This window comes from Anolis carolinensis, chromosome 4 (assembly GCF_035594765.1).
Source record: "Anolis carolinensis isolate JA03-04 chromosome 4, rAnoCar3.1.pri, whole genome shotgun sequence".
Classification (NCBI taxonomy): Eukaryota; Metazoa; Chordata; class Lepidosauria; order Squamata; family Dactyloidae; genus Anolis; species Anolis carolinensis.
This window is the reverse complement of record NC_085844.1, coordinates 9,436,046-9,459,443: the sequence shown is the minus strand read 5'-3', so window position 1 is coordinate 9,459,443 and position 23,398 is coordinate 9,436,046. Positions and strand designations below refer to the sequence as shown.

Genomic DNA, 23,398 nt, shown 5'->3' with positions numbered 1-23,398 from the left:
CAGCCAAAAATTAACCCTAGTTCCACCTGGGTCCTAAAACTATACATATAAGCAGTGTACACATCCTTCACATCTTTTAGATGTCTAGATGGGTCAAAGCTTGCTTTCTTTGCAATACAGCACATATGGAGAGCAAAGAAACACGCTAATTGTTCGGTTAAACTAAATGAAGGGCACAAGACATATTGGTTTCTTACTGAGGTGAGAATAATTGCTCTTAGTAATATGACTTCATGGTGTCAATGAAAGAGAAACAGTTGAGGGGCACAGGAAGTGCTATAGTTGGAGTGCGTCAAGTGTCAAGATCAAGAGTGTGATCTGAAAATATGGTCTGAAGTGTAATTATTCAGCAACATTAGGTGTATCTCACAGAAGGGAACAGTTGACAAACACAGGATGAAGAATAGTAATCGGTAAAATAAAATTAAAAGTAGAATTGGAACTAAAAGCTTAGCGATAGCTAACTTGGCAGAGAAGAAACAATTAAAAAGCAAACTCGGGCAATTCAACTCAAATATTCAAAGAGTTAATAATGTATTCGTTTAAAAGACTGTTAAATATGCAACAACATATTTATTCAGAGCACCAAATGAACAGCAAGTAATTATGCAGGAAATATAATGAAATATCAAACTGCTATAGGGAGAACACATGGACAATTAGTAAACAGATTGGTGGCAAAACTAATGAGGTGCTAGATTACAAAAGTAGTTATTGTAAAAGCTCAATAAATCAATGTATTCCTTCTACCAATTGGCATAATTGGGTCAAAGACATCAGAAAGAAATTTCAGAAGTAAATAATTTGGTATTCAGACACCACTGAAAGCAACTCTCTCGAGTATGGAGTAATAACAGGAGAATGGGAAGAATTTGTATTACTATTACTTTGTATACCAGGCTTTTCCTCACAATTCAGAAAACACACACTTTTTTTTAAAAAAAAAGATAAATAGGACTATATAGAAAATGAAACAATATGAACTGTATCATTAGAACTTTTAAAAACAAACCAATTAAAATAATAGTTTGGCTGCCAGCTCAGATTCCTCTAGCTAAGGACCTTGTGTAGGGCTTTCCCCACAATATGCATAGGATCAAAGAGTTGAAAGAGACCAAAGGTGCATCTAGTTCAACCCCTTGTCATGCAGGAATAAACAATCAAAGCACTCCTGACAGATTGTCATCCAGCCTCTATTTTACAACTGCCGAACAAGAAGACTCCACCACACTCTGGCTCACTGTCAAACAGCTCTTACTGTCAGGAAAGTCATTCTAATGCTTAAATGGAATCTCTTATCCTGTAGTTTTCAGGATGTAGTTTCAAATGCTCTAGTATCTAGAGCAGCAGAAAACAAGCTGGCTCCATCATCAGTATATTTCAAATATTTAAACATGGCTATCATATCACTTTTTGAAGTGTTTTGTTTTTAGGCTAAACATATCCCATCTCCCTGGCCATAGTTTCAAGATCTTTAATTATTTTGGTCTACTTCCTCTGAATGCATCTCAGCTTGTCAATATCCTTCTTGTGGTGCTATAATTGTACACAATATTCCAGGTGTCATCTGACCAAAGAAAATTGAGTAGTACTCTTCCATCAGAGCAACCAAGTTGCTGCAAGTGTATGCACATCCTCCGGGAAGAACACAAACATAGCACAAATACTGCAGGTGACTGCAATCCCTCACCATTCATATTCACAGTAGTTGTAAGTAGGCACTGAAACAGCACACCGGACCTTGGCCTTGCAGCCTTTAGGCCAAGCTCCTGTAAACCAAGTTCCAGGAACGTGGACTGCAGCATACATTGCACTGTTGCTGTGGTTTCCATAGTTCCTACATAAAACGTCCGCAGTGAGTATATGAGGATAACAGCAAACAAACTGCTGAGAAGAAGAGTGACAGTTGCAAGGACTTTCAGAACAGAGTCCTTTTTGCCATCATGTACAAATATGCCAGGTTTGAGGCCTTTTCCATTCCAAAACAGAGATATTAAAATAGAATAAAGTCCTACTCTGAGGATGAAACACACAGCATAGAACTTTACTTCCACTATGTAAAGGCAGGTAAAAATAAAATAAAAATTGAAACATAATTTTAATAAAATTATACAGCACAACCTCAGTGGTGGGAAAATCCAGAATAAGCTTTGCCAAAAGAAGCATAGTCTAGTGAGCGTTTGATTATATCTTTGCATGACATTGTGATGTTTGGCAAATATATGCATCTCTCACTTTACCTGCATTAGATTATCAGCAATAAAGTCACTGTTTTGCAGACTAAAGACATTGCTTTTTCTTTTATAGCATAAAAATATGAACCAGGGAAGGGAATTTAAGGCCCCATAGTGCAATTTTCTGCTAAACAGAGCACAACATTATGGCACTTCTATGGTCATGACAGGAACCATTTCTTCATCTGTAGGACAGGTGCCACACATCCAGGCATGAAAGGAAGAGGCAAACTTCAAGCATGTTCTACTGTGTATTCTGGGTTTCTTTAAAAGGAAATATTCAGCAGTCTCACAAACATTTCCCCAAGGTTCCTTCACAGAAATCATGACAGTTAAGCCAGTTACCAGCTTTAAAATATATTGTATTATTGAAAATGGGTTCAGCTGCAGGGAAGTTGCACTTTATGTCAAAAGCAAAGAAGTGGGGACAATTTTGAAGCTGAACAGGAAGATATTTATACTTGGTTTCCCAATGGAAATGAATTGCCTCTCATTTATATTTCTTTCGGTTACAGTTCAAAATTGTTTATTATTTATTTTAACCGGATCAGAAAGATATTTAATGGGCTATATTGTTCAGGTATATATATTTTAAACTCTTTAGGATATTGTATTACTATTGGGTGCTTAGTTCTTTTTTAAATGTTTGCATCATATAGTATTTTAACATTATTTGGAATTAATTCCATACTATAAGCTGTAACACAAGAAAGGAATAAAATAGTTTCTCGCTTACTCACAAACTCTTCCTTACTTCTTTTCCATCCCTACTTTATGAATGTATAAAACCCATTATTACATCTACTGAAGGAGAATAGAAAAATGAATCACAATTTGAATAATACTTTAAAAGTTTTATTTTATTATTTTATTAGCAAAAGTAATCTCATTTCTGAGACAAACAGTATCAGCGTTAAGGATGTCATTTCCCACATAATTTTTAAATATAGTATCTACAGCTTTTGAAATGTCGGGTCACTATAATCTCAATTGCTCAAATGTATTAGAGTCAAGTTAATTTTCCAAGAATTAGAGTAACACAAATTACTCACGTATAACATTAAATTTTACAATAACATTTGGAAATACAAACCCCATGATAGGCTCGCCTTAGGATTGCTGCAAGTCAGAAACATCTTGAAGACATACATCTAAGTTCTTAATTCTACTCCAGTCATTCAGTATGAAAATAGGTAAACAGAACTGAATTTCACAGTCAGCTGGAATTGTTAAGATGACGTCCTATTTCCCTGTGATTCAATCCAACCACATACCAATCCAGCCACATTCTGTATTAATTGTAGCTTGGGAACTTTGCAAAGAAAACAGCAGATAGAAAAAGTTACAACAGGCTGTGTGCCTTTAAAAAATACCCCAAAGAAGTAGTAGGGTTGGTTTACCTTGGGAGATACATCACTAGAGTACCAACATAAACTTGGCTATTGCTGTTCCCTAAAAGACAACACAGCTCCAAGAGCACATCCAAATTGTGAATTAAAGTTCCAGAAGAACAGCATCCCCACCTAAGCCTCAGTCTGTTCATCTGATTACTGATGCATCCTTCTTTATCAACAACTGAATACAGTGTTCCCTCACTTATCGCTGGGGTTAGGTTCCAGGACCACCCGCAATAAGTGAAAATCCGCCAAGTAGGAACACTATGTTTATTTTAATATTTATACATTATTTTAGTAGTTACATATACACTATTTTAAGCCTTTATCAACCAATCGTGTGTTGATAAATTGCCTCCTTCTCCTCCCGTTGCCATTTGGGCTCCTTTTCTTTCCCTTCGGCTTCTCCTTCCTCCCTTCCTTAGGCTGTAAATTGTAATTTTTTATGATCTATAATATTCTTTTAGAGTTTATTGAAAAACCATGAAACAGAGAATCTGTGAAAGTGAACCGCGAAGTAGTGAAGGAACACTGTACATAAATCTAGACGCCAAAGGGAGCAAGATGTGATCTTTTCCTTTGCTCACATGAGTAGAGACTCAGCAAAGTCTCCATGCAATACCTCAAACAGGTTTATTATTTCACTATCAGGAACAAACATTTTTTTAAAAGATAGGCTAGGCTCATCTCTTTTTACTTTAGAGCAGGCTGCACAAACAATTCTGTTCTTCATGGTTCCCAATGTTTGAAATGACTATTTTAATTGTTTCAAAACTAGATTGTGTCATTGTTTTTAAATCGTATTTTAAAGTGTCTGTATTGGTTTTTATTTGTCCATTGCCTCAAGAGTTCTTCTAGAATGAAAGGCCGTACAAAAATACTTTAAATAAGTAATAAATAAAATTTAATTAACTGAGTCTTTTTATAGTGCTGGTTAATTGTCATTATCACTGTTGGTTGTATTATTATTGCTATTAGCAATTTTAATTATTTATGCCTGGGATTGTTTGTGTTTTAATGAGTGCTGTTTTGTTTTTTGTCTGTAAGCTGCCCTTGTGGTTCAAAAACTGGATATGAATGTCCTAAAATGAATATATAGGCTGAGCGATAATTGGAAGGTTATATAGCAATAAATATAGAGTACACATTTCATCCCGATACAGAATGTCATTTACAATTTGAATCATTATTACATTTACAAGTTAAAGTGTACTTTCTTAACAGATGGCACTATAGTAAAAATAGATATATTATCCCTTTTCATTATTAAAATGTCATTAAAAAGTGCATCTGAAATTCGGCATCCTCCAATACTGCTGACAACCAGCGACTGGGCATTTAAAGCAGCCATACATCCATTCAAGACTGATGGCAATAAACCTTTTGAGTTCTGTTCCCATCAGTGTTTAAGAGGCCAATGAAAGAGATAATTTATATTAATTGGTTATTACTAACATATATACAATCTCAAAGGAAAATACATAACTCAAATCAGTCAAGTGTTTGCTAGGTCACCCTGTGCAGAGCTCAATGACAGGAATTAAATAGTGGTAAGAATCAGGCAACACTTCAGTTGCTGTTAGACTAAAACTCCCAGCACCAATGAGCAGCGTCAATCCTTGTGAGGCATGCTAGGATGCATAGGACAACGACATCTGCAGAGCTGTAGGACAGCAGTTTCCAAAAAAATTTGGTAATGGAACTCTTCATTTGTTTTCCATGGAACTCTGACTTTAGCCCTGATTTTTATTACTCAAGAATTTTTTTTAAAAGAATCAACATGGAAAGTCAATTATGTATTAATCACTCTAGATCAGATGGCAAATAAAATGTTCAGATGTGAAACCTGTACTACACACCTGGTAGCAATAGTTATGCTGTAGCAGCTATGGAGACTGTAAATCAAATAGCCTTGTGGTTTTATTTTTAAAACAGTTTTAAATTTGATTTTTAAGATTTTTCAGGGACCCGCTCCAATTCTTTTGCTGTAGGATTTCCACCTTTCATGCCACTTTTCAATTTTGGCATTTGCATTGCTCATTACCTTATAATGCATTAGACTTTTACTATGTGGTTCTGCCATTTCACATTTACCTGTATTTATCTCTAATTACTGGCAAGTCAACTTGGATGATAAAGAGGAAGAGATTATTAATACTTATTAACTAGAATTTCCCCTGCATATTTCATACTCCCATGTTGCAGGCAGGGGACATAGCTAGGGCTTGTCTAAGGCTATATTATACAACTAAAGTTAAACTTGAACCAAAGACACATTAGATGACACTTTTAGCCAGAATTGGCATGATATTCACAACCCCAGCAAGCTGTCATGATGGCACATAAATGCTAGGAAGCATACCTTCTTCACAATGACCCTACTGCCCAAAATAGAGGTGCTATAGATCTAGATCTAGCTCTATCAAGGCCATGTTCTCCCTGTATGTATATGTGAAAAAGAGAGGCACCATAATTCTTTCATAGTCCATATATTGGAAATTTTATACAAATTTTACTTTATTTTCTAAAACACACTATTTGTCAAAATATTCCTTGAATAGGCAGCATGGCATTTTTATTTAAGCTGGCATAAAGAGTACATTAAATAACAAGATTTAATAAGTGGTAGTATGTCCTTTCTGTAATCTGTTATCTTACCACTGATGCTCGAAAATGAATTTTTATAAGCTTTTTACAGAAGCACAGCTCTTCTGTGAAGAGTAGTTTGCCCAATGTCTACACATTGTCATTACATTCGAGGATCTTTCACACAGAATTACAGTACATCACAACAGAATGTTAATTTCCAGAAGAGTGGAAAGGCGACAAAACAACGAGTCACAGTTTACACATGGGTTATTATAAAGAGAGGGAAAGATAAACAATTGAAACATGTAGAGTACACCAGTGTCTCTTGGGTTAAAATGATATAATACAGTCTTTGTCAACTATGAAAGAAAGAAGAGCAAGTGGGTGGAAGAGAATATAAAAAAGAAGATTTTCATGAAAATGTTTTTAAAGAAAAAAACGAGAGCTCTGTTGCAAAACTGCAATTATACAATTACCTCCAGGCATTCCAGATAAAAAGAGAGAATGGGAGTTTTGTGGAATGAATGGCATGGCTATGTAATATCACCTTTGGTTTCTGATAAGAAAAGGGCAAAATAAAGATTTCAATGATATTTAGAAAGAGCTGGCAAATATATTTTGTGGAGAGAGCCTTCTCATTTGCTTATTCTATGATCTGAAGAAGTAGAAACAATGGCTTAAAATCAACTGGTAGTTCAAACAAAGCTGATCCACTGAAGCATACAAATATATTCAATTCAATTCAATATTATTACCAATTTCATAGTGTTTTCTTAAGCAAGGGGGAGTTATTCTAGTTCCTTCCTCTTAAATATAGTCCACAGCACCTAGCTTTCATTGGCTGTCTCCCATCTAAGTACCAACCAGGGCTGACCTTGCTTAGCTTCTCAGATCAGACAGGATCTGGTGCCCCTTTGGGCTACTACTATTCAGCAACTGATATAAGTAGGACAAGGAATTGAATTCAGATGAATGACTCAAGGGATGCAAGTGGACACAAATCAAGACTCCAAAATACATGAGGGCAGAAAGCTTAATAACGTGCTCATTCTGAAGGCCATAAACAAACTGTGGGATATCCCAGTAGGCAATGGCAGTTATAGGTTTGCTATAATAGAAACATAGAAATATGTGGTTTGGTCATTGAAAAATGCTTATCAGGCAACAGTCAATAAAGATAGGTCTCTCTTTCTTAACTAACAAGGTGTGGCATGTAAATGCAATTTTCTTGAATATTTAGGTACCATAGCTTTTCATATTTAGGTCTGTAAATAATCATTTCAATAAGTACAATGAGTTCTGACCAGAACACAAACTGAGCAGAGTCCTGAACAGAATGGAAAGAGCTGAGAGCAAGACCTTTACACATATTGGCGGTACTGCTAAACAGAAGGTGGTGCCCTCTAGATGTGTGTGGACACCAATAGAGAAAAACTACTGTACACAGTCAAACTCCCTTATCCATAGGTTCAACTTGCCCACACTACAAAAGAAATCCCTCTCTTGAAACTGATTGTAGACCTGTCTAGATGCTCCAGCGCAATCCTACGGCACATTGCTAGCCCAAGTATAGTCAAAATATAGCATTCACTAACTATTATCTGTGGTTTCAGCTATCCATGGAGAGTCATGGAACATATTCCCCACAAATATGGGAGCATAGTGTACTTGCTGCTATGTGACGACTCCAGTGCTGTTCAGTTTTCCACATAAAATTGGGATTTTTGGAATCAAGATCCAGAGGAAAGACTCAAGATGGCCAAGTGAACATGTTCCCTCAGCAATAAAACTATCCTCTTGGCTTACTTGCAATACATGTAAACAATTATTTGCATTCAGCACAAACCATATTAGGCCATATTACGCTTCGCAGAGGCTACATAAGAAATTCTTCATTTCTTTAAACTGCTGTTGTTTCTATGTTCATTAGGTTATGATTTTACAAATTAAGCACCAAAACATCATGTTATACAACAAATTTGACAGAAAAAGTAGTTCAATACACAATAATGCTATGTAGTAATTACTGTATTTACAAATGTAGCGCCAATATATCATGATGTATTGAAAACATTGACTACAAAAATGTGTTGGATAATCCAGAACGTTGGATAAGCGAGTGTTGGATAAGTGAGACTCTACTGTATATACTGCTCAGGTTTTATAACAAAAATGAAGAGGGGAAATGCATATATATTTCTTCTGGGGTCACTATGGAAAAATGAAGACCAATTATATGGTAATATTTGTATATCACTAGGCAGAAATTCTGTATTTTTTTAATACAGGCCAAGTCACACTGACGTTAAATATTCAAAAAATATAATGCAGATTACTACTAAATGGGCTTTCAGACAATTAGATTTCATTCCGGAGTCATCTCGTGAGCTTTTTGATCAATGATTTTACAGTAACACTGTTTTCACGGCTTCATTTGGCTAAGGTTTCTAAATCAATAAGACACTCATTTATAAAAGGAAGGAGAGTGGAAGAAAATGTTAGCAAGTGAAACTGAACAAGATCCTCCATCACCGAAATCCTTTAAGTGATAATTACCCACTTAACATAAAACTACCATCACCTTATTTCATCCAGCTCCAGTTTTCTGGTGCATGTTGTCTATTTTCTCACTGAACGTCCACTGACATTCAACTGCACTTAAAAAAGAAAAAAAAGATCTGCACTTGACACATCTCTAAAGAGTCTCATTTATTCATCAGACTGCTTCTTGTTTCTAAAATGATATTTCTAATTAATTATTTATTAATATTACTAAAATTCTATTTTGCGCTTTTTTGTTACATATTGGAATCACCAGATTCTCACATTCCAAACAAGGACAGCTGTTCTCGTTCTGTGAGATTTCCATTTTCTAATTTGCTTCATCTGCCCATAAAGAGTTCTTCCAACCTGTCAATGAGTATGATAACATATGGACAAAATCCCTGTTACAATGTGAGAGTAGAGAGGGAATTCGGTCCAACCCAGGCTCCAAAATTTTTTTGAGAATATAATGAGATCTGGACAATTGCTGTGATATATTTGCAAGATCTGATTCAGAAGAACACTTCCACATTTATAGCATGTCTGAATCCTTGCCAGGCAGCCATCATAATGACCAGTCTTAAACATTCCCAAAATTTCAAAGAAGAAAAAATAATATTTCAAGCTAGCTGATGCATGCCTGATTTGACCTATATACTTTAGTTTGTAGGATGAAATAGAACCCTAGTTCCAAGCATTTTATGAGTAAGCATTATATTGACAGGGTCTGAACCAAGGTCTATGTGCAAGGTTCTTGGAAGAATTGAATTAAGTATGGTAATTTATATGTTTTTAATGTTTGTATAATGTATTCTTATTGATTATGTTAATGGTTTTAAATGTGTTGTTAATTTTTATTGACTTGTTTGGCATTGAATTTTGCCGGGTGTTGTAAGCCGCCTTAAGTCCCCTCAGGTGAGAAAGGCGGGGTAAAAATGTTGTATAAATAAATAAATAAGTGCAATGTTAAACGATAAATGTAATGATAAAATTACTTTCCTCATTAGGACATTAAAATAGTAAAGAGGTTTGGGCATAAATATGGAAATTTAAATTTGAAGAACTTGCTCTGGATGTACATGTTAGCAGAGTAAACAGCTGCAGTAGAAATACCTTCCTATTTCAGAGACATGAGCTCTGACATCCTATGCACTTGCAAGTGACTTTCAACAGATCGTTCGTCATTAACCAGTTCACATTTTGAAATCAGAAGAAGTAACAATTATTTCATAAATTAATATTTATTTGAATGACATCTATCTCCACTTTTCTTTTAATAAGTTCTCTATTTTTTTAAGAATCCTTATTTTCAAAATTATGGTGCCATAATGGGAAGACCTGTAAAGTGTCCCCTAGAAATTTTCTGGATGGGATTCATTAAAAAAAAAAGAGAGACATCCATGACAGGTTGATAAGACCAAACAGAGGACCAAGAGAAAGTGGATGACCTCATAGAGATGTAGGGATTAACCATCATGTGCATAAATAGTTGCTAAATGTTTTTAATGGCTTTCATTAATAAAAGAATAATATCTAGAGCAACCGTATCCAAACTAGGACCCTAGGATTCTACAAATCATCATAGGATTTCTGCAAAATAATCTTTTAAAACTTTTTTTAAAAACTGTTAAAAAATCTCTGCCAGAGTATGAAGATCTTATTGAAACTCAATGTACCTCAGCTTTAAAAATATAATACGAATATCTTTTTATTTCCAAACCTACCTTGCAAAAATATACAGGCAATAGGAATATGGGACAGAATTAGAGTTTCGTGGGGTGGTGGTGGGGGGGGGGGGGGGGCTTTGAAGGGTTCCATGACCAAAACAATTTGGGAACCAGTGATCTAAAGAACTCCTAAGAGGTGGTTTCTTCCATGTTTCATTCTACTGTAAATATATTATTACTATTTCCCACAATAATGAGTGATAGAAATTCATTTAAAAGGAAAAAGTAAAGTGTTGGATATAAGAATAGTGGACAATACTCTCTCCACTGAGACACTCTTCATACTGTGCCCCTCAACAAATTTTAATATTTATGCCGATGCTCATTCGACCTGCCCATCCTCTTCCATGCATCATAATGATGATAGCCATTTCACAAGACTCATGTACAACTTGCATCAGCTATTAAGCTAACAAGTGGTAATTAATACCCATCAGGGTCATTCTTAGTTTAAAAGGATGACTAGTAATGTATTAAACACATATTAAAGGCTCCATATATCCATTATCACAACTTTAAATAAGAATGTCCCTGACGATTTCAGTTGCAATGCTTAATTAACAGAACTACTTAAAAAAGGCAAATGTACACATCAGACAGATGTTCAATTTGCTATGCAAATCATCCCTGGGTACTTTCTTACTAGCAAGAGACTATCTTAACGTTTCCCCAAACTCACAGCTTGAAAGATCAGAGGAAGCCAGCATATCATTTCACAAAGCAGAGCAAAGAAAGATGTTAGAATTTGCTTAGGGAAGAAAAATTGAAAACATGTTATATCTCCTTCCTCTCATTGCCAAAAGATTTTTTTCATGTGAAAAAGTTAAAAGATTAAAAATAAAAAGGTATTGACACTATATATGGGTTATTCCCGCTGAATGTTTTAGTTAAAGCAAGGCACTGAGCTGACAGCTTCCTTTTATTAAATGAAGTAGTGCACCCTAAAGGCTGATCTGGCATGGCTGCTAATTTAAAATAGCTCAGACTTGCAACTGGATCAGTAAATTCCAAGCGGGAATGAATAAGTAGGGTAGGAGGTTCTCTATCAGAGGAAAGTAAAACGAAAATAGAATGTTCTTTTTATAGCAAGAGGAAGCCTCAGGGAAATCTCAGCACATCTTTCAATTGCTGAAACACACTATTTTTTAATTAAGAGACCTGAGAGACAGGCATTTTAATTACTTTTCAGCGTTATTTTGAAAGAAACAGAACAGAGCACATGTGGAGAGGGAATCTGCACACAAAAATGAATTATAGATGTGCTGGTGTGGTGAGGAATGCTTGATCTCCTTCTAAATCTAGCTGCTTCAGCCAATCAAGCTTACAATGCATATAAAGACACTTGTTAAGTATGCTCTAGCCAAAACCAAACAGTGCTAAACATCAAACAGCTTCCAACTTGAAACCCATACATTTCTGTGCTGTCCAAGTGGAACTGCAATGTAAAGGATCTTAGTTGCCAGCACATGACCAGAATGCACAGCAGAGGCCTATCCACCCCTTAAAAGCTGATAAAAATGCCAGAAATTAAGATTACATGTTCTTATCCCTTTTATGTGTTTGGGATTTTGGATTACTTTGAATTTTTGATTGCATGTATTTGCATGTATATACATAATGAAATATCTTTAAGATGGGGCCCAAGTATATGCATAAAATTCACTTATGGTTGACATACACCTTATCAACACAGCCTAAAGATAATTAAATTCATACACAATATTTTAATAGTTTTGTCCATTAAAGCAATTATGTGTACACTGAACCATGGGAAAAGCAAAGATGTCACTATCTCAGTCACCCATGCGGAAAATTCTAGATTTTTGCTATTGGAATCCATGGTAAGGGATGCTCAACTTGAGTTTGGAGTTTCATAGAATCATAGAATAGTAGAGTTGGAAGAGACCACATGGGCCATCCAGTCCAACCCCCTGCTAAGAAGCAGGAAATCGCATTCAAAGCACCCCCGACAGATGGCCATCCAGCCTCTGCTTAAAAGCCTCCAAAGAAGGATCCTCCACCACGGCCCGGGGGAGAGAGTTCCACTGTCGAACAGCCCTCACAGTGAGGAAGTTCTTCCTGATGTTCAAGTGGAATCTCCTTTCCTGTAGTTTGAAGCCATTGTTCCGTGTCCTAGTCTGCAGGGTAGCAGAAAACAAGCTTGCTCCCTCCTCCCTATGACTTCCCTTCACGTATTTGTACATGGCTATCATGTCTCCTCTCAGCCTTCTCTTCTGCAGGCTAAACATGCCAAGCTCTTTGAGCCGCTCCTCATAGGGCTTGTTCTCCAGACCCTTAATCATTTTAGTCGCCCTCCTCTGGACGCTTTCCAGCTTGTCAACATCTCCCTTCAACTGCGGTGCCCAAAATTGGACACAGTATTCCAGGTGTGGTCTGACCAAGGCAGAATAGAGGGGGAGCATGACTTCCCTGGATCTAGACGCTATACCCTTATTTATGCAGGCCAGAATCCCATTGGCTTTTTTAGCTGCTGCATCACATTGTTGGCTCATGTTTAACTTGTTGTCCACGAGGACTCCAAGGTCTTTTTCGCACACACTGCTGTCAAGCCAGGCGTCCCCCATTCTGTATCTTTGATTTCCATTTTTTCTGCCGAAATGAAGTATCTTGCATTTGTCCCTGTTGAACTTCATTTTGTTAGTTTTGGCCCATCTCTAGTCTGTCAAGATCGTTTTGAATTCTGCTCCTGTCTTCTGGAGTGTTGGCTATCCCTCCCAGTTTTGTGTCATCTGCAAACTTGATGATCGTGCCTTCTAACCCTTCGTCTAAGTCGTTAATAAAGATGTTGAACAGAACCGGGCCCAGGACGGAGCCCTGCGGCACTCCACTTGTCACTTCTTTCCATGATGAAGACGACGCATTGGTGAGCACCCTTTGGGTTCGTTCGCTTAGCCAATTACAGATCCACCTAACTGTAGTTTTGTCTAGCCCACATTTTACTAGTTTATTTGCCAGAAGGTCGTGGGGGACTTTGTCGAAGGCCTTACTGAAATCCAGGTATGCTACATCCACAGCATTCCCTGTATCGACCCAACTCGTAACTCTATCGAAAAAAGAGATCAGATTAGTCTGGCATGACTTGTTTTTTGTAAATCCGTGTTGACTATTAGCAATGACCGCATTTGTTTCTAAGTGTTCGCAGACCACTTCCTTGATGATCTTTTCCAGAATTTTGCCTGGTATCGATGTGAGGCTGACCGGACGGTAATTTGTTCTACTCCAACTACATATAAACCTTAGATAATGATGATTATGGTGATGATATATTTAATGCAAGGCTGCACATTGAAAGTGCACTGTTGGACATATGGCAATAAGAAAGGTCTACCCATTACTTCTCAGCTCATCAACAAAGTTCAACACATAAGAAACTGTGGAGACAGTATCAGTGTTTGAAGGTAGTGGAGATGAAGAATTAAATTCTAAATGTGAGAGATTATGGGTTGGGCCTGAATGAATAACTGATAAATCTATATTTGGATACCAGTACTCTGCTTATGAGCATATAAACTTCTCACAGGCCAAACAGAATAGGACACTGAAGTTGGATATCAAAAGATTCTTAGATATAAACCTATATTACAAAATGGAGTGCACAGCTCTAACACAAGTTTTAAAAGATGATGATAAAACTTATAAATGTTCAATTTAAACCTGATGCACAATTAGCACAGTGTATTTCACACTATACTCTATGAATGCAATACAGCAAACAATTTATACATCCATTAAGCATCACATAAGGCTTGTTCTCCTGCCGTGTTTAACATATCATCCCTAAATTAAACATGAAGACTTGATGAATTATTCTCCATGATCATTTTATTTTTATTTTATACAATTGTGCAAAAGGAATCTTAATATTTGTAATTATCAATCCTTGTGGCAAAAAGAACCTTCCTACACTATCATAATTAGACCCAAAATGCTAATGTAAAGACCTCTTTGAGAGAACAGTATCAGCAACGTACGAATGAAGTGGTACAAAACAGGTGCTTGTCATGAATTAGGTTATTCGCAGGTTAATAACGGTCCCTACTTTATTCTGCAAAACGGCATAAAACTTTGAACACAACACAGAGCTCCAACCCATTTAGATGATGAAAACAATCATCCATTACTACAAACTTCTTAATTACAAGAGATGTGCCATTCTTAATTGTGATCTGCAGCTTTTGCAGCCTTATAAGTCAAGCATTTTGGGATTTTTTAAATTACAGTTCACATCAATAAATGTCACTGGAATGAAATAAAACGAATTAAGGATCTCTCAGGCAGTGATAAGATTTGGCTTGAAACTGATGATCAGGTGGAGGGAAGAGAGGTAGATAATTTTCATAGAAATGATGCTATAGAAACAATGAGTACTTGCTATAAAATATGGGAAACCATGGAAAGCTAGAGAGTCACATGAAACTTAGAGGATAAATATGTTTATTTTATTTTATGTTTGTTTATACGGCATTGAATTGTTGCCTACTTGTAAGCTGCTCCGAGGCCCCTTCGGGGGCAGAGAGAGGGCGAGGTATAAATATAATAATATAATAAATCTTTATTTGTATCCCACTTATCTCCCTATAACTGGACCCAAAGCAGCTCACAACACTGTGTAAAAGACAATATAAAACAATGAGCATATATAAAACACAACCTATAAAAAAATTTTACAATCCGAGATAACTATACTTATTTAAAACATTCATCTAATACAATTATTGCAACCTACTCAATAAGACAGATGGTAAGGTTAACGCGACTCAATAAAAGTTAGCCTTCCTGTCATTACAGCTAAGTGTCTTCATCAAAAGCTTGCACAAAGGTCCTTAGCTGTTTTTAAAGATGTCGGGGAGGGGGCTGTTTTAACCTCTTCGGTGAGGGAGTTCCAAAAGTTAGAGCAACCACTGAGAAGGCCCTAACTCTCATTTCTGCCAACCGCATTTGCTATGGTGGTGGCAACAAGAGGAGGGCCTCACTAGAAGATCTTAACATTCGGGCAGGTTGATATGATTTGTAATGTGAGAAGTCCTAATCAGAGACCAAATTATTTTTAATATGGTAAACAAATAATAAATAAATAAGGACGTAATGCCCCACTCTACGGAGAATATGTGAAGCATTTAAATTGTGTTTTGGGGCCTTCATGGGCTCTAGAGCAGAGCTTCTTAAACTCTTTCCACTCGTGATCCCTTTCTGCCTGATAATCTTTTTCAAGACTCCAGGTAAATAGGTACATAAAACAGGTATACAAATCAAACATTTATACTAATAACAAATCAGCATTTGCAAAGCTGGTTAAACAGGATGATTTTCCTATATGTGGAGTACTGTAAACAGTGCAAATCATTGCCAACAGATTCAGCTACATGTCTAGATTCTATTGTTTTCTATTCTATTTAGTTTGGCTATTGCAAAACTAAACTAAGTGGACCCCATTTAAGGTTGGGACCATCATTTTAGAAAAACTGCTCTTCTAAACAAAGTATGTGCGATAAATTTTGCAAAAAATTGTTTTGATCACTAGCCTTTCATAAATCAGAGATCATTTGGAGGCATTTTGAAGCCATATATATATATACACACACACACAAAAAAACTTGCTTCCCAGGGGGCACAATATCATCCCTTGGAGACTATGTGCAGCCTATAATTTGCCCACCACTGCACTATAAAGATCTGTACTGCTTCTTCGACTCTCCTGAAATGAACGCTTCTTCACAAGGTCAATGGTCATGTCAATCTGTCCCCTCAAATCCACAAGTGGAAGTATATAGATCTTAAAGCCAACACTTCCACAGAACCAGGCTAGTACTGATGGATGTGTTTTTTCATAATTTTATATGCCACTTCATCATTTTCCAAGGCTGCATACAATATAAAACAATTACCGCAAAACAACATAAAATAATATCAGTCTTGCTATGAAAAATCATTTTTGAATACTGTAGCTGTTTTTAATATATTTGAAATTTGAAAAGCACAATAAAAATGTCATACTTCACAAAAAGCTCCCCAAATTTCATAACTAATTGCAATACTAATTTCATTCAGTTACATAATACAACGTAAAAACATCAAAACAAGTTGTGAAAAAACTGTAACCAGTGGAGCAAATCTGAGGTCATATTCGGATTTAGAAGTTTTAATGAGCCTCAATTTTTCAGGCCATTCAAATAAAACTTGCTCTTCAAACACTCTAATAAATGATCCCTGCAAGTATGCACTGCTGACTACTGAAACATTGTCTTTCAAATAAATGAAATAAATGAAATAATCTTTTAAAATCTTTTAAGAGATCTTAAAATCTTTTAAGTGGTGGAGGCTCCTTTTTTGGAGGCTTTTAAACAAAGGCTGGATGGCCATCTGTCATGGGTGCTTTGAATGCGATTTTCCTGCTTCTTGGCAAGGGATTGGACTGGATGGCCCAGGAGGTCTCTTCCAACTCTTATGATTCTATGATTCTAAGATTACAAGTGAAACTATGAAAAAGCAGAAATATTGTCCAGGGTGACATATGAATTAGAGCAGATGTGTGCCTAACAAAATAATTTATTTCTAAAAAGCAGTATCACACAAAATTGTGTAGTTGATCTTAAAGACTGATAAGTAGAAGGTGAGAAAATCTGACAACTTAGAAAAGGTTAAAACAACAGCATTTCAGGTCACAGCATACCACCTAGAAATAGCTTGATTTAAACATATAATAGGAAGATTGTTTAAACAATGGCGGAAGTGCTGTCACAAACACTATCGACATTATAATAAATATTTCTGTTACTTGCTTTTAGGTCCTCTAATTGGAAAGCAAACTTGAGACCAAAGCATGTCACTCCAAATGCCTCCACTTCTGGCTTCCTGCCAATACTCTCTTGCCGTGCTAAAATTAACACTAACTGGGTACCGTCTGTTCATTATCAATGACACATTCTGGCTACAAATTTCGCTTTTTTCATGTTTATCCTCCCTGTCTTTTCATGTAAACACACACACACACACACATAATCCTTCTGCTTTACATTTTAAAGAATACAATTTGCACTATAATCTTTTGACTTCCTTTTCCACTGAACAAAATATTTTACCCTGTTTTCAATTAATAAAGCAATTTTCATACTAAATAGAGGGCACAGTTTAGAACGGGAACAGATTACAATAAAGTCCTATAAATAATTTATCACACCTGGCTGCAAGGGTTGGAACACAGTTTTAATCTAAAATAGTTAAGTGCATACATCTGTTCATGTTTGTTTAGAGAGTATAAAGAAACCCCGTGAAATATATTACTGACCTCTCATGCTACTGTGACAAATTATATTTACCAATCTGTTAGAAAATAAAATACTACTAAAGAAGCTACGATGTCCAGAAAGTTCAGATGCATTCCATTTCAGCACTATCACAAAGCTCTTCAATAAGCTCTCCATTTGCTTTATTCAGTTTGTGGGTAGAATAATGCTCTGGTGCACTTTTTGTGGGCAGAACAGCATCTCCTAAAAGATTTGCAAAAATCCTGATTAGGTAGAGAAGAAATGGCTCTTCGAGTTTATCTGTCAGGTCAAGTGTGATGCGCTATGATTTCAACAAGTCATAGAAGTTGAGAATGAATTACTAATGTTTAGAAGAGGAGTGGTCAACAAACACCCCAATTTCTTTGCGCGAGCTCCATGAATCGGTGTTGTTGTTGCATAGCAAGCTTGTCCAACTCGCAGCATAATTAGGATTATTATGCTTTTTTGTACTTCTGTGTGGTGGCAGATATCACAAAAAATATCCATGGATTTTTATATTTATTTATTTTTGGCCCACCAGCTATTGTAAGGGGGAGGGGAACAACAGCTTGGCGAACACTATATTACCCACGACCACAGGGAACTGCCAAAAGGCTAAACAGAGGGCTGCACAAACATAGCAAGGACCAAGTACTGAGAGCACAATAATCCCAAATAAACAGCTCGGGGGAAGGTCACAGGGGCTTACATGTCTTTACACTAACGCACAGACCATGGGAAATAAGCAAGGCGAATTCCAACTTTTAGCACAGCACCACAAATACGATGTCATAGGCATCACTGAAACCTGGTGGGATGACTCCCATCACTGGAATGTAGCCATTGAGGACTATAACCTCTTTCACAGAAATAGAACAAAAGGGAGAGGAGGGGGAGTAGCTTTATATGTCAAAAACAGTTACGTTGCAGAAGAAATGCAAGACTGTAATCCGGGAAACCAGCTTGAAAGCATCTGGATAAGAATCAAGGGAACCGGGACTCAAAGAGATCTCATTGTGGGTGTCTACTACAGACCTCCAAGTCAGGATGAAGGACTTGATGAAGCCTTCTGTCAACAGCTGACCAAAAAGGCACAAAGAAGAGATATAGTAGTCATGGACGACTTCAACTATCCCGATATCTGCTGGAAAACAAACTCGGCCAGGAGTACAAAGTCCAACAAATTCCTTGCAGACAATTTTATGGTCCAGAAGGTAGAAGAGGCAACAAGGGGATTGGCTACTCTTGATCTAATCTTAACGAATGTGGAAGACCTAATCAATACAGTCAAAGTGGTCGGATCCTTAGGGGCAAGTGACCATGTGCTCCTGCAGTTTGCGATACAAAGGAAGGCTGAAACTAAGACAAGTCAAACATGCATTCTGGACTTTAAGAGAGCTGACTTCCAAAAAATGAAGGAAATACTGAGTGGCATTCCATTGACGCAATTATTAAAAGACAAGGAAGTTAAGGGTGGATGGGAGTTTTTAAAAAGTGAAATACTCAAGGCGCAAATGCAAACAATGCCAACAAAGAAAAAAAATAAGACAAGTGCGAAGAAGCCAGAATGGATGTCCAAAGAACTTCTAACCGGGCTAAGACTCAAAAGAGACATGCACAAGAAGTGGAAAAGGGGAGAAATCACCGAAGAAGAATTCAAACGTATAGCCAACTCCTGTAGGGAAAAGGTTCGCAAGGCTAAAGCGCAAAATGAGTTCAGGCTTGCCAGGGACATTAAAAACAACAAAAAGGGCTTTTTTGCTTATGTTGGTAGAAAAAGGAAGAATAAGGAGACAATAGGGCCTCTGCGAGGAGAAGATGGGGTGATGGTGACAAGGGACAGGGAAAAGGCAGAACTACATAATGCCTTCTTTGCCTCGGTCTTCTCACAAAAAGAAAGCCATCTTCAACCTCAGCAACATGGAATGGACGAAGGATTAGAGGAAATCCAACCCCAAATAGGGAAACAAGTTGTCCAGGAACACCTGGCCTCTCTAAACGAATTCAAGTCGCTAGGGCCAGATCAGCTACATCCAAGAGTATTGAAGGAACTAGCTGAGGTTATTTCAGAACCACTGGCAATTATTTTCAAGAGTTCTTGGAGAACAGGAGAAGTCCCAGCAGATTGGAGGAGCACGATCATCAAGTTTGCAGATGACACCAAACTGGGAGGGATAGCTAACACTCCAGAAGAGCAGAATTCAAAACGATCTTGACAGACTAGAGAGATGGGCCAAAACTAACAAAATGAAGTTCAACAGGGACAAATGCAAGAAACTTCACTTCGGCAGAAAAAATGGAATGCAAAGATACAGAATGGGGGACACCTGGCTCGATAGCAGTACGTGTGAAAAAGATCTTGGGAGTCCTCGTGGACAACAAGTTAAACATGAGTCTACAATGTGATGCGGCAGCGAAAAAGGCCAACGGGATTCTGGCCTGCATAAATAGGGGTATAGCATCTAGATCCAGGAGCATCATGAAATGACTGGGATTTTCAATTTTAATTTTAGAATACTGACACTGTGAACTGTCAGGTAAATGCTAAGTAAAGGAGATGTGATTTGGCTTTGATCGGAAAAAATGACATGGAAGTACATGCAGCCAGGAACAGAAAAAAAATAATGATATGCCCTGAAACCAAGCACTGCCAGATAAATGTAGAAATCTTTTCACTGGTTATCATCAAATCATTTTGAAAGTCAATGAAATTATTATATTCACTTTGAACCTAATTGCAACCTGGGCAATGTAATAAGAACAGACACTGCCAACAGAAACAAATATATATATATTTATAGCAAAATAGACTTCTAGTCATTACAGGAGAGGAACAAATTTCATTTCAAATGGTTAGCAGTCTTTCAACATTATAAAGCGTGAGGCAATGTCCGTCATGTTGATCAGCTACATGTATTTTAAGGAATACCTGTGGTCCAAAACAGACAAGAAATACAATCAACTGTCCATATTTGCAGATCCAACTTCTGTGATTTTGCACAGATTTGATTAAAATCTTCTCCCTGGGAACGCTTAGTTCCTCCAATGCAATTCTATGGTTAATTTATATAGAGGTTGATCACAGAATTATGCTGGAGGACTTAGAAATTCCTAAAGAGATATTATCTCAGGCTAACAAAAGTTTCCCACTCTCACTGAGGTCCTCTGCTCCTAATCTCAATAATTTGGAAGGCTGTCTGTATTTGCAATCCTACTGCTTCAGAAGAAACATCAGACAAAGTATATTACATCAATTGGAACCCAACAAAAATCTCACAGTAGTGAGTTTGCTGTTTAGAGTTATTGTGTGTTTTCCGGCCATGTTCCAGAAGTATTCTCTCCTGACGTTTTGCCCACATCTGTGGCAGGCATCCTCAGAGGTTGTGAGGTATACTTCTCGAACATGGCCATACAGCCCGGAAAACACAGCCTTCGACTGTATTTGGGTGAGATGGAGGCGAGAAAACAAAAGGCTATTGTTGGGATGGCAGAAGATCACTGGTCTTTGCTGCTTTTTATTGCTGGCATAGGCTTGGATTGAATTAATCCACAAACATTTGGTATTTTATATCATTTCGAACTTGTTCTTAATCATTTACATTTAATTTTAAATGTATTGATATTAGTTTTGTGATACTATGGTTGGTAGTGTTTGTGGAGACAACTTGCCTGGAAAGGTTGAAAAACACAGTATCAAATAAATTTTAAAGTTGTAAAAATTCTGAGACCTACCCAAAGAGGAGAAAGACCAACACTGGAGTTCTGCTGAAGTATTTTACAGTTGCCACACCTATCAATCAGATCATCACTCTGCTAACTCAGACTTAGTTTGTGATCTATTAGCCTCATCCTACCCACCCTGTCTTCATATCACAAATATGACTAATGCAGAATCCTCTCATATTGTGGGCCCCATTTCAGACCCTCCTGACAAAACTGTCCATGTCCAGAATTCTGGCTGCCCATGCACTGCTCTAGGATATTCCATATCATTCCTATCTGTATTATTTCTTTTCCAGCAACCACTTTGCCACCTTCAATACTCTGTTCTCATTTGGGTTCTGGTAAATCTGCTCCTGATATGTTAGTGAAGATTTTTTTAAGAAAGAATTATGCAATCCTTGAGATTTCCCCTCAAGAATGTAGACATTTTCCTTCTCAGTGCCTTAGTTTTGGCTGTAATTCCACCTGAACCCAACTGGGTTTTAAAGGCATGGGTACTTCAACATCAGGTGGCATGTTTCACAGGATGGAATGCCACCCACCCTAATAGATGTAATGAAATGAAGAAATGTAACGCAGTGGTAAGTCCGTATTGGTCTCTGCAATCTGAATTCCGCTAGCTGAATCACTATATGGGCAGAAAACATTTAACAAATGCTTTCATATTTCTACTGATGCTTCTACAGAAATGAAGGGGAGCCCTTCCCAGAAACAGGAATTGTGGGCCTCAACTAAGACTGTGAGCAGACATCAGTTAGCAAAACAGAAGATTTCTGTATTTGCCTCTACCTTTCAAGAGAGAATCAGAGAGATCATAGGGACTTCAAAGGGGAGCATTATTAATATTCATATTTTTATTACTACTATGACTTATTCCAAAGGGCTTACAAAATACTAAAACCAATAAAAACTTAATTTAAAAAATATATCAAGAAGTTATTTTTAAACAATTAAACAATCCACAGAGTTTAAAGCATTAAAATTGATTAAAAGACAACATTGCCATAAATGAAACAGAACACCATTAAAAGCCCATCACACTTCCTAAAAACTTGGTGGAATAGAAAAGGTTTCAGAAGGTGGCAGAAGAAGAGCAAGGTGGAACCATCTCTAGGAAGAATTTTTCAAAATCTAGGAGCAGATACCAAAAGGTTCCAATTCTAATCAAACAAGCCTGAGAAAACAATGGGTTAGAAGTTTGTGCATCTCTGAAATTGTCATATAAGGAGTCACGGTCTTCAAATTTACTCAGCTGGCCTTTTCCAATGGCTGTCAGGCACAAAAGTAATATATCAGGGCTCCTTAAATTTTCCAATTAGGACCTTTTTTTCCAGAGAAATTTTGTGTGTCCCTGAGTATATAGGTAGGTTAAATAGGTATAAAAATCAAAGATTTACTAATAAACCAGCATTTGCACGGCTTGCTAAACAAGCTGTTTTCCTTTTTGTGAAGTGCAACAGCATCTTCTGCAGAGTCTACTGTAAACACTACACAATATATTTGTCTAAATGTGTAAAACGGCCTCTATGTGGCATTCAAAAACAGTTACTGTGGCAAAAAAATGTGGGACCCTAACACTGAGGTAAGGGGACCCCATTTGGGGCTGGGACACACAGTTTAAGAATTAATGGTCTTGAATACTCAAACCATTGTGTGTAATGTAATAATGGGACTATAGACTTTGTTCATGAAATAAACCAGAAAATTCCTCCCTAGATTTTGTGTAATACTGAGGTAGGCCACACTGCTTTATTGGAAACTCTACTGAAGTACCCGGTATATTGCAATATGTTACTTGCATTCAGCGGAGTCATGGTAAACGTTGAAAAAATACTCACCATGATAGGACACACAGACACAATATCAAAGTGTCCAAAATATAGGTAGATTCACACTGCTTC

General features: G+C 37.0%; 1 protein-coding gene across 6 annotated transcripts in view; it reads right to left on the bottom strand.

Annotated features, from left to right (window-relative positions):
* trappc9 (trafficking protein particle complex subunit 9) overlaps positions 1-23,398 on the bottom strand; it is a 299,446-nt gene that overhangs the window by 134,622 nt on the left and 141,426 nt on the right. The window contains exon 23 of one of the 6 annotated variants that reach the window (XM_062979973.1): positions 774-17,996. The exons of the other annotated variants lie outside the window; for them this stretch is intronic. Coding sequence (XP_062836043.1) covers positions 17,878-17,996 — 119 coding nt within the window. The 3' untranslated portion in view covers positions 774-17,877. Of the gene's footprint in view, positions 1-773; positions 17,997-23,398 lie in introns of those variants that run through there. 6 annotated transcript variants of the gene reach the window in all.